Source organism: Vipera ursinii (genome assembly GCF_947247035.1).
Source record: "Vipera ursinii genome assembly, chromosome: 1".
NCBI classification, from domain to species: Eukaryota; Metazoa; Chordata; class Lepidosauria; order Squamata; family Viperidae; genus Vipera; species Vipera ursinii.
In genome coordinates, this window is record NC_139512.1 from 120,323,508 (window position 1) to 120,335,018 (window position 11,511).

At 42.5% G+C, this 11,511-nt stretch overlaps 1 protein-coding gene across 1 annotated transcript; it reads right to left on the minus strand.

The window, feature by feature from the left end:
• Positions 1-2,520: 2,520 nt before the first annotated feature.
• ZFAND2B (zinc finger AN1-type containing 2B) lies at positions 2,521-11,136 on the minus strand (the record flags this gene model as incomplete). Its single annotated transcript, XM_083366037.1, has 5 exons — positions 2,521-4,753; positions 6,023-6,110; positions 9,806-9,882; positions 10,750-10,822; positions 11,111-11,136. 5 exons carry the CDS (start codon positions 11,134-11,136, stop codon positions 4,715-4,717), a joined length of 303 nt encoding a protein of 100 aa, XP_083222163.1. The 3' UTR covers positions 2,521-4,714.
• Positions 11,137-11,511: the final 375 nt, after the last annotated feature.

The window sequence follows — 11,511 nt, forward strand, 5'->3', positions numbered from 1 at the left end:
GTGTTTGTTCCTTTGTTGCCTGCCACTAAAGTTGGGTCTGACATGTTTGAAATATTCACTGCATATAAAATTGATTAGTGTGGTTGGTATGATTAAAAAGTGGAGACAGAGATTAACAGAGGTAACTATTAACTGCCAATCAATAACCACAGCCCTAACCCATTTGTGTGTGTGTGAGAGAGAAACAGGTGAAATAAGCAGACGGGCGGTGGCTGTACTGCAGCACCTGTACCAGCTTCCCTGGTTGGCATGCCAATGTGCTCGTTCCTCATTGCTACCATGGAAATAGTGCATCGGCCAGCCAGTCAGCAAGGCGGGACGATGCCTGTAAAGGGGCCTGTAAAGTAGAGCAGCTCTGGCATGAGGGATAGATGGGTGGAGAGGAGATTTCTTCAAAGGATGGTGGGAGATTTCTTCAAAAGGCAATCAAAAGGCTGGCTAGCGTTTCCTTACAAGGTCCCAGATTGAGAGAGATGGAAATGGAAGCCCCAGAGTGCCGCTGAGGCTGGTTTCAAAGTGTCTTAAACCGCTGCTCTCAACAATTAGGCTCTAAGAAATTATTTTGTCCTTTCACAACTAAAGATCACAATGGCTCCCCTACCTCTCCTTTAATAATGATTAACATCCTTGGTGCTCCAAGACAGATTAAGGAGTGGCCCACCTAAAATTGTCTTCACGTTTTTGCAGTGGACTTTATGTTAGTAACCAGGATTTATTTGTATTCTTTCATTGCCACCTTGGCATAGAGTGGTTCTAGGCTTGGCCTCATCTTGGCCTGAGTCTTTAAAAAGCCTACGCTGCAAAAAAAAAAAAAAAGTACTTTTCCAGAATGTTCCAGTTGGTGGTACCCATTATTAAAATAGCTTTGGCTTATTAGGTGAACTTCAATTACTGGCATTTATGCATGTTCAGCCACAAACTTTGCTTTAACATCTACAGTGGCTTAGTGCATTATGTGCATGGCACCGTTATCTGAGTAATTATCAGTCCTATGATTCGGTAAATACAAAATTCCCATATAGCAAGGAAAAAGGTTTTCTGTCTGTAACTTCTTAGAATTGAGAACTTTAAATACAAAGCTAATTTGCTCTTCTCCAGTCTTGCTGCTCAGATGTGTAGACTTCATTTCCAACTATTTTAAGCAATGGTCATGCTGGTTAAGGAATTCTGGGAGTTCATCTGCACGTCTGGAGATGCTGAAAGAAGGCTAAAACTATTTGTACCAGATGATCACTAAAACAATTCTGTGGAACCTCTGGGTGAATTTTCTCAAACATTGCTCAAGGGAAAAAAAATCATCTTAACAAGCTTCCCTCCATCCCCTAAAGTGATCATTGTTAGTACATTTCAAATCTATCGTTATTTATGATTACCTCATTCTTGCCTCAACTAGTTAGTCTGTAATAAAGTCATCCTCATGCAGCATTTAGAGTAAATTTGGGGGTCTTTCTTTTTTTATCCACCAATATCTTTTGCACCCCAATCAATTAAGTTGGCTTATTTTGGCTGTCTTGTGCTGTTCCTCCTAAATGTGCTAGAGTTAGGAATTGACAATCGACAATTACCTCTGAAAATTAATTGCTGTAATCACAAGAAGAATATTGCACTAACTGAATATCTCCATGGCAGGCATGAGCTTTTTGACATGAGATTTTAACACTTATGGTGAGCCAAAAAAAGAACAAGAACCCAACACAATCAAATTGTGAAACACACTAACAGATAAATGCAGAATTAATTCCTATTCCATATCTAAAACATCTAATTTGGTGGAGCAGTGGGCTAATGCCTCCTTAAGTAACACCAGCTGCCTGCAATTAGTGCAGGTTCGCATCCCACCAGGCTCAAGGTTGACTCAGCCTTCCATCCTTCCGAGGTAGGTAAAATGAGGACCCAGATTGTTGGGGGCAATTAAGCTGACTTTGTAATAATGCCGCTTAGGGGGTGTGTGAAAGCCCTAATAAGCAGGCATATACATAGAATGAAGGCTACTGCTAAGCTTGTAAGTCGCCCTGAGTCTTCGGAGAAGGGCGGGATATAAATGGAATTAAAATAAAAAAATAAAAAAATTAGTATGAGCCTGACATTCAAAATGTGGTTTCTGACATTACTAATAAAAATATGAAAGAACAAAACGCTTAAAATGTAGCCTGCAGGATGGCAAAACTAAATAGCAGCTTCTTTTATTGAAAACAGTGCGTAAAGAGCAGTGATGGGGAGTCTGTGGTCTTTCAGATGTTGAACATAACTACTAGCAGTCTATGCTAGCATGACAAATGCTGAAGTGTGTTAGAAGCTGCAATTCAGCAGAATTTGCAAACCCACATAGTCTGTCTTTGAAAGGCACTGCTAGAAAACAAGAAAAGTGTACATCTTACAGGCTACATCAACCAAGAGTGCATGGTTTTTGCACAGAACAATATCGGGGAATGCTGCATTGTTAATAACGAAGATCTAAATTTCTTCTTTGGACATTTGCTATTTAAGTAAACCCAGCAAATATGGCCCAGTTCATTAGACAGATAGATTTGCACACTTTTAATTACTAAGCATATTATAGGCACAAATAAAATGACTGTATGAAGTTTTCAAGTACCAGGGCAGGCACACATGGTTGAAATTTGGGATCCAGAAGCTAAATGCAACCCACAAGCTCTTCATCCTGCCTACCAAGCAACCTAGATACACACATTTGAATATTTTTTCTTTGGCTTACATGGCTGCTGGACTGTATGTACTCAGTTGGAATAGAGCATGTTAGTAGACCTACTTACTTTAGGTCAAAGCCATTGTCTATTTTTGATTCAAGCACCCTCAGCCATTTTGCATTCAACAGCTGGTCAGGAAGCAGGAGTAGGAACTTTATTGAATGGACCAGGAAATATTCACATGGAGCCTACATTATAAGTAAGTAAGCAAGCCATTTAAAAGTATTTTAAGTAAAGATTCATTTGATTGGATTTTTAAAAGTACAATTTAAAACTCTGTTTAAAGTGGCCCAATGTCTACAACATAAATTCGATCTTGTCCATACCCATGCATATTTATTGAAAAGTAAACTCCATGTTGCACAATACAAGCTTTCTAAATCAGTATACACAAAGCTGAAGCTTTCTTCTTTCAGTAAGAAATCTAACTTCACATCTCTCTCTGTGCATGTATATATACACGCATGGAGAAATTTGATTCTTGCTCCATTTTGCAATTGCAAAATGTGGACTGGTTCCATGACAAAAAGTCTTTATAGGTTTTTAAGTTGCACAAAGGCCTCTTTTACTTGCAAACTAAAATATTGTATTTATTCTAGTGCATAATTTGCACTCATGCTTATAAAGGAGCTGTATGCATTTCAAATCAGGAAGCCAGATCAGATAATTTGATAATTTAAATTAGCCTTGCATTATGTAATTCTGAAAATATGCTGCATTTAAAAAAACTTTCTACTCCAGTACCTGGGCTAGAATCGTTTCTTAAATGAAGCAAATGCCCTCATTTATGTGGTAAGGAATTGGCCTAGCCTATCAGATATTGCAGTTCATCAATTCCCAGTTACCTATCAGATATTGCAGTTCATCAATTCCCAGTACAGTTTCAGAACAAATCAAAATAATTATTCCCCTGACATGCCTAAAATATATGCCCCGAAAGTGCATTTGTTGTATCCACTGGTATAGAACAAATACTACCAATAGATTTAATCAATTTCCTGTAATCCCAAATTCCTGCAAAGATCAGAGGGACATTCAAAACAGAACTAGCAGCATGCAGACAAAATAATAATAATAATAATAAAAACTAAGAAGCTAAAATCCCATTGCAAAGGCAGAGAATTTAACCCAATGAAAGCAAAGGATGAGCTGTTTCTGTCTGTCAATTTATTGGTTCCTGCCGGTTTCCAATGGTCTTCTCCCTGCTTTGACCCTGTAAGCGACTGCAGCAAAGGCACAGAATGCTGGACAATGTCTGGGACCTGCAGAGAGAGGGAGGGAGCCAAGTGACAGCTGGCGGAAGGTGGTCCCAACCAAACATGCATCAGATGGAAAACAACTACCCAGAGGTTCACTGAAGCCATGGGAGTCACCTGGGGCCAGGCAGCTCTGTTTCACGCAATCTAAAGCCACTGGTGAGGGGTTGGCAGTAACATTCAAGACACTCGGAATCAGAAGATTTAGTTGTCAGATTTAGTTGTAATCTTAGGAGCTAAGACATTTATTTGATATAGAAGCTTCGAAAGAAAGAGTAGCTAAGAGGGAGCGATCTCCCCCTTATTTCCGCAAGAAGCAGCAGAGCGGGAGGAGATAGCAAAAGTCCCTCCTATGAAAGCGCTTAGCACCACCTACTGTCCAAATCCGCTAGAGGCCCCAAAGAGACTGAAGGAAGGCAGCAAGTCCTTCACCCTCTGCCTTGAAACATTCCTGATGCAGCTATCGTTGGAAGCCGGTTACAAAATGATGGGAATCATGGGGAGCGTAATCCCGTAATGACTGCTGCCTTGTCCAATGGGAGAAATGCCGCCAGCTGTCTCAGAAGGCACAGTCCTAGTGACAGTCACGGCAGCCGGGTGGCAAAGAGACTCTGCAAGATCCTGGAAGAGATTCAGTCTTTGGTGCGTTGCTAGTACGTCTGAGAGTGCCCCAGTAGTAAACCAGGAGGCATAAAGGAAGCCCCCAAAATGGCCACAGATGGTTTCCAGGTTGAGTGATTCTGGTCATGCTCAGGACAGGGAGCAGTTGGATGGTTTTGTGCTTCGAGCCTAGGACACAAAGATACAGGTGGAAGAGAACAGCAGAGAGGGATAAACATTCTTCCCCGCTCCCTCCTTCACAAAGTTGTTCACCATTTACTACAGCAATGAAGGGAGAAAAAATATCTATAGCACATGTACGCCTCTCACTAGTCAATCTGCAAAGCCCGCGGCCATCCCATTCATTAATGGCTGCCAGCCATTTCAATGCTTTTTCTTAATATTGTGAGTATGCATTGTAGATCAGACTCTGCTGAACTCTTGTAGGAAGAAGCTCAGTAAAAACCCCTCTCATAGGTTTGCATCTGTAAAGACTCTACCAGAATAGAACAGCATAGGCTCAGTGGAGATACGTCTATGGCTTATTTGAGGCATCCTATTGATAATGAATTTTTTTAAAGATGCTGTCAGAATCCATTTATATCATATTCATAAATGGAATGTTTCAAACATTGTTCCATGGATTCTGCCATCTCCCGAAGAGAAGAGAATAGATGTGTATTGAACCGGCAATAGGCTTTCACTTTCCTTATGCATCAAAAGGTCACACAGCTTCTAAATATTTAAGCAATATGGTTTTTTTGCAGCTGTTTGGGAATATATCTTTAAATTTTAAACAGTTAGTCCTATTTGATCAGTTTTTATAGCTCAAAAGTAAACAACAAAGTTCTGGTTTTTGGGACTTTAGTATCTGCTTCTTGTGTTCACCAGAAGCTTTGGGGGCGGAAAGTAGTTTATTGCACAGACTAGTAAGGACAATTACTAATTAATTACTACTGAATCTGCCAAGGAAAAGCATTTAACAAGAACTAGTAGAATTTCCAGTCTCCAAGGTTCTGTTCAGAAAGAGTTACAGACAGTCCTGGACTTACGACTGGAATTTGTCATAAGCCATGAGAGTCATAAGATGAGGCACCCACGTGACTGACTTGATTTTATAACCATTTGTGCAGCGTTTGTTAAGCAAACTCTGCAGTTAAGTAAATGTATTCTTAAGGGTGGTTTTTTTGTGTTTTTTTTGCTAGGAACCCAGATATAAGTACCTTTTTTTTGGGGGGGGGAAGAGTCCATTGTAACTTTGATTGGTTGCTAAGTGATCAATTGTTAAGCAATGACTACTTGTACAGGGTGGCCGAAAGACTAGTGGTCCCAGTTTGAATTCTAATAACTGGATTAGAACTGCCCTTGCTGGGATATAACACAATGCTATATTTGCAAAATGAATTATGTCAAGCTACGAAAACACTGAATTGTCAAAGAGTTGCTCATCTCCTTTACTTGTTGCCGTAGCTGCTGCTGCTGATATTCTTCCTCACTAGCTGAAAGCGCTCGAGCCAATGCCAGATCCTCCTCCTCCTCTCGGGTGCTGTTAGAAACAGGGTCAGAATGAATTGGACAGCCTGTATAATGAATCCTTTCCCCTTCCTGAAATACTCATCCCACTATTGGTAGATTGGGGCACACCAGGTGATCTTTAAATGGATAATCTGTTTCTGTTTCTGTTCAGAAGGCCTGAGTAGCACAGAGTGCTTTGAATGCTCACCTTCAATCCCCTGGGCTAGAAACAGAGAAGTGAGCTTGATGTCAATAGATCTGCACTGGACCAGAGACAATTTACTGCTGCACAATTTGAGCACAGCTGTCTTCGAAGTTTCCCCTCTGTCTTACCCCAGTGTAACTTCTCAGCAAGTAGCCTGGCATGGCAGTACAATAAAGAGAGAATATTTGTAGCTCAGGGTTGAAGCGAGGAGGTCCTTGTTGTTCTCTGAGCTTGGCTGTTTTCTTGCAGATTTTCATTAATAATAAACCTTTATTGTCAAAGTACAACATGTGTACATTGAGATTAGCTGAGCCTCCCCCTGTGCTCTCTCCCCCCAACACACAGTGACAACAAACCCTCCATCCCACCACACTATGTGAACCAACTACACCACACACCGGCCTCCCAAGTCAATTCTGCATAAGATTATGTCCCATTTAAAAGCCTAACAGCCCACGGATAAAAGCTATTTTTCAGCCTGTTGGTACGGCTGGCTATATTCCTGTATCTCCTACCGGATGGTAGGAGAGTAAAGAGATACAGGGTGTGAGTCATCCCTGAGAATCTTCCTCATTCTTCCAAGGCAACGAGCCCTGGCAATGTCATCCAGTGGTGTCAGGGAACAGCCCACAATGTCTTGTGCTGTGCTCACTACCCTCTGTAATACTTTCCTATCCACGGCTGTCAGACCAGCATACCAAACCACAATACCATACGAGAGGACACTCTCTATGGTAGACCGGTAAAAGAGGGTCATTAGCTGTTGTTCTACCCTGTTCTTCCGCAAGATCCTAAGAAAGTGAAGCCTCTGTTGGGCCTTTCTAGCCACCTGGGTTGTGTTAACTTTCCAGGTCAGATCTTCACAGAGGTAGACTCCCAAAAATTTAAAGGAGGAAACTCTCTCTACACAGTCCTCCCCGATGTAAAGTGGGGCAGGTTCCTCTTTTTTTCTCCGGAAGTCTAACACCATCTCTTTCGTCTTGCTGATGTTTAGGTGCAAGTTGTTGTTACTACACCATATGGATAGTTTTTGTACCTCCACCCTATATGCTGTCTCATCCCCACCTGTAATAAGACCCACCACAGTTGTATCATCTGCGAACTTGATTATCGCAGTGGATGGGTCAGATGATACACAATCATAAGTGTATAAAGAGTACAGGTAGGGGCTAAGCACACAGCCCTGTGGCGTGCCGGTGCAAAGCTTCAGGGGGGTGGACAAAGCAGACCCGACCCTCACTGTTTGTCCCCCATCCCTAAGAAAGTCTTGAATCCAATCGCAGATAGCGGGGGAGAATTTCAAGTCAGTCAGCTTCTCGATGAGAATGCTCGGCAAAATGGTGTTGAAAGCCGAGCTGTAGTCAACAAAAAGCATCCTGACGTAACTTCCAGGTTTCTCGAGATGACTTGCTACAGAGTGTAAAGCAGTAGCTATGGCATCATCTGTCGACCTATTTCCCCTTTAGGCAAATTGATGTTTATCAAAGTCCAGTGGGAGGCATGTCCTAAGATGTTGGAGAACCAATCTTTCGAAGCATTTCATGACTACAGACGTTAATGCAATAGGTCTGTAGTCATTCAGGCACTCAACTGCAGTTTTCTTGGGGACTGGGACAATGATAGCTGCCTTCAAGCATGATGGTACACATGCCGTTTGCAAGGAGATGTTAAAAATCCTTGTCAGGACCCCTGCTAATTGATCGGCACAATTCCTGACCACTATCCCCAGCACCCCATCTGGGCCTGCGGCTTTGCTGGGATTCACAGCCTTCAATACAGCTCTCACTTGGTGTTCACACAGGGTGAGTGGCTGAGAGTCAGAAGGCCGGCCAGCAGAGGCTACGGGGTCTGGTCTTTTAACCTCGTAGCGGGCGAAGAAGATATTCAGCTCCTCAGCCAACGAGGCATCGGTGTTTGCCATGGTCCTCATGCTGCCCTTATAGTTGGTTAAGTGCTGCAGTCCCTGCCATACTTGCCTCGGATCGTTGTTCGCTAAATGGTTCTCCACCTTTTGTTTGTATTGTTGTTTTGCCATCCTAATGCCTCTTCTGAGATTTGCCCTGGCCTCTCTGTATCTGTCCCTGTCCCGGGCTCTCAAGAGTGTTCGTATCTCTGCAGTCATCCAGGGTTTACAGTTCCCATAAACTCTAATGCACTTATCCGTTGTTACACTGTCAGTGCATGTTCTAATATAAGAGAGTACGGCATCTGTATATGAATTTAGATCTTGTTCTTCAAATACACTCCAGTCAGTGGTTTCAAAGCAGTCCTGCAACTGACTGAGAGCACCTACTGGCCAGGTTCTGACCCTTTTTGTGACTGCCTGAGTCCTTTTCCTGAGAGGAACATACTTTGGGCACAACAGGAGTGAAAGATGGTCAGATGTACCCAGGTGGGGAAGAGGAAAAGCTCTGTATGCCTGCTTCAGATTGGAATACACGTGGTCCAAAGTGTTCTTCCCTCTGGTGGAAACTTGCACATACTGTACAAACTTAGGGAGAACTGTCTTCAGACAAGCTTGATTGAAGTCCCCAGCCACAACAAGAGCGCCCTCTGGGTGAGTTTGCTGCTGCCTGGTGATGACGTCATACAGCTTAGAAAGTGCCATGTTGACATTGGCATCAGGTGGAATATAAACAGCTATAATAATTACCACAGTAATTTCTCTAGGCAGATAGAAAGGCCTACATATAACAGTCATCAGTTCCACATCTGGGGAGCAATACGTGTATACCAATCTGCTGTTAACACACCATTCACAGTGTATATAACACACACAGTCCTCCTCCTTTACCCTTCCCGGAGCGTTTATCTCTGTCAGAGCAGTGAAAAACTCGGTTTATCAACTCCACAGCTTCATTCGGTATCTCTGAATGTAGCCAGGTCTCCGTGACAACTATCACACAACATTCCTGAAGAAGCCTGCTTTCTGCTAACTGCAGCTGTAATTCGTCAATTTTATGGACGAGGGATCTGGCATTGCTCAGAAAAAGGCTCGGCAATGTTGGTCTAAAAGGCTGCCTTCGAAGACGTGTCAGAGTTCCAGCCCTGCAGCCACGTTTTTGCTTTCGCTCCTTTCTCTTTCGCTTACGTCGTCTCCTCCCCAGCCCGAAGACAATCCATGGAGATCCTGGAGGCCTCGCTATGCAGTTCAGTATGTTTTGTGACTGCTGAAAATCACTAGTAATTTCAGATTGCCTTGCAAGCCTGATGTTTAACAGCTCTATACGTGAGTAGGCTATTTTAGCCCCTTGCACTACACTGTGAACATTCATCCATACACATATTAGTCCAATTACCACACACCAATACCGGGAGCTCAGAGCCGCTGCGTGTAGACGCGCTGCGATCTTGGCAATTACCAAATTATGTAACATCATCAGTGCTAGTCGGACTAGTACAGACTAGCACTGATCATGTTAACTAGTCTGGGTAATGAAATGCCTGCAATAAAACAACCAAGCTCAGAGAGCACCCCTCATGATGATATAACTCTGTTGATTTCTGCTGGCTATCAGTACCTGCTGTGTGGTGGTTGGATGGCTGCCGTTTCCGCCAGAGACATCTCCAAGGCTCGCTGTAACGCTTCCTCTTCACTCTGAAACGAAGCACAGAAGCAGAATCAGCCTACCTGAGGGAAACCAAAAACACCTCAGCACTTTTTCATGGCTGGGCACATTTCAAGGACCTGGGACCTGAGTTGTGCCATTGTTCTACTGTGCCTTCACGTACAATGGATTTTGTAGGCACGATGAGAATAAAAGAGATCAAAATATCAGACAATACCTTCAATCTACCAGATTGAGGAGTTCCTAAAGAATCCATACCAGCAATTGCTGCTAGATTCTTGAGACATGACAAAAAATGCTGGACCTTTCTACTGTCCACTGACTCTCAACTCTCTAGCCCCTATTTCCCCATTACTTGAAACTATAGTGGTAAACAGCTCCAATAGTTTTGAAGAGCCAGCTTAGTGTAGTACTTAAGAGAAAGTGTTGGAAAGTCTCCTACATGAGGCACTTATCAGACTTCTATCCTGCATTTCATTCAGGAGGTATCCATCCCATAGCACTCCTTCCTCCCATTTTTACCACCAACTCTGTGAGGTAGGTTAGGATGAGAGAGAGTAACAGGCCCAAAGTCACCAATTAAACTTTCATGGCTGAGGGGAGCCTTCAACCTGAGCTGAGATACTTGTTAATTAATGGGATGGCTGAAGGAAGATCTGGAGAGAAGCAAAGACCACACAAGTTGGTTTCTCATGTGAATTGATGGTGGGCTACTTTTTTTTTCTAGGTCTCCACTGCACCTATAATTATTTAAATTATCACATTATTTAAATGTGATGTTTATTTAAGATGTGATAACAATTACCCTCTTTTGCAGCCATTCAATAGATATGGGGAATATATCAAAAGGCAACACATAACCTATATATTACATACAGTACATTGGCTAGACTTACCAAACCGTTCTGCAGAGCAACAACAGGTATAGTCGGGCTTTGTGGCTGAGATGCTCTTACCGTTTCACTTGATCTGTTTGCAAGAGAAAAAAAAATCAGTTGCCAAATGCATAAAGTTGGCAGGTCCTAAAATTGCTAACACAAATATTCTCAGGAGGTTCTTGTGCCCCCAGAGGAGAAATGTGAATTGCTGAACTGGGATCCAGTTTTATAACATCTTTAGCACAAGCCAGGTTATCAGACTGAAATTACGGTTAAATGAATAACATCATTCTGAGGGCCAGAAAACACTTCCAATGTTACTAGGTGATTTTTCTTCAGAGACTAACATACCCAAGCAAAGAAATTCAGGGTTTTTTACCCCTTTCCTTTGTGATCTACAGGCATCACTTATTCACACAGTCATCCACCTAACGTACCTTCCTCAGCTCAAAGTCTATTTGGCCAGACCAGTGTTGAGTTCCAGAAGAACTGAGTTGGGATGCTCACACAGAATGTTCACTCGGTCTGGTATCTCCCAAGAATTATAGTTCCCATCCATTTATACCTTCCAACAAAGCCTGGCCAATCTTCATTTTTCCTCACACTTCCTAATACTTTTTCATCAAAATGCTATTGCGTAATCCAGCTGACACTGAGAATTACAACTTGTGATTTTTTCAAACTCTTCTTTCTGGTATTTTCCCACATTACATAAGCTAAAATCTACCAGTAAAGACTGATAGGCATCATATGCTACTGACGGCATACCAACATCAACAT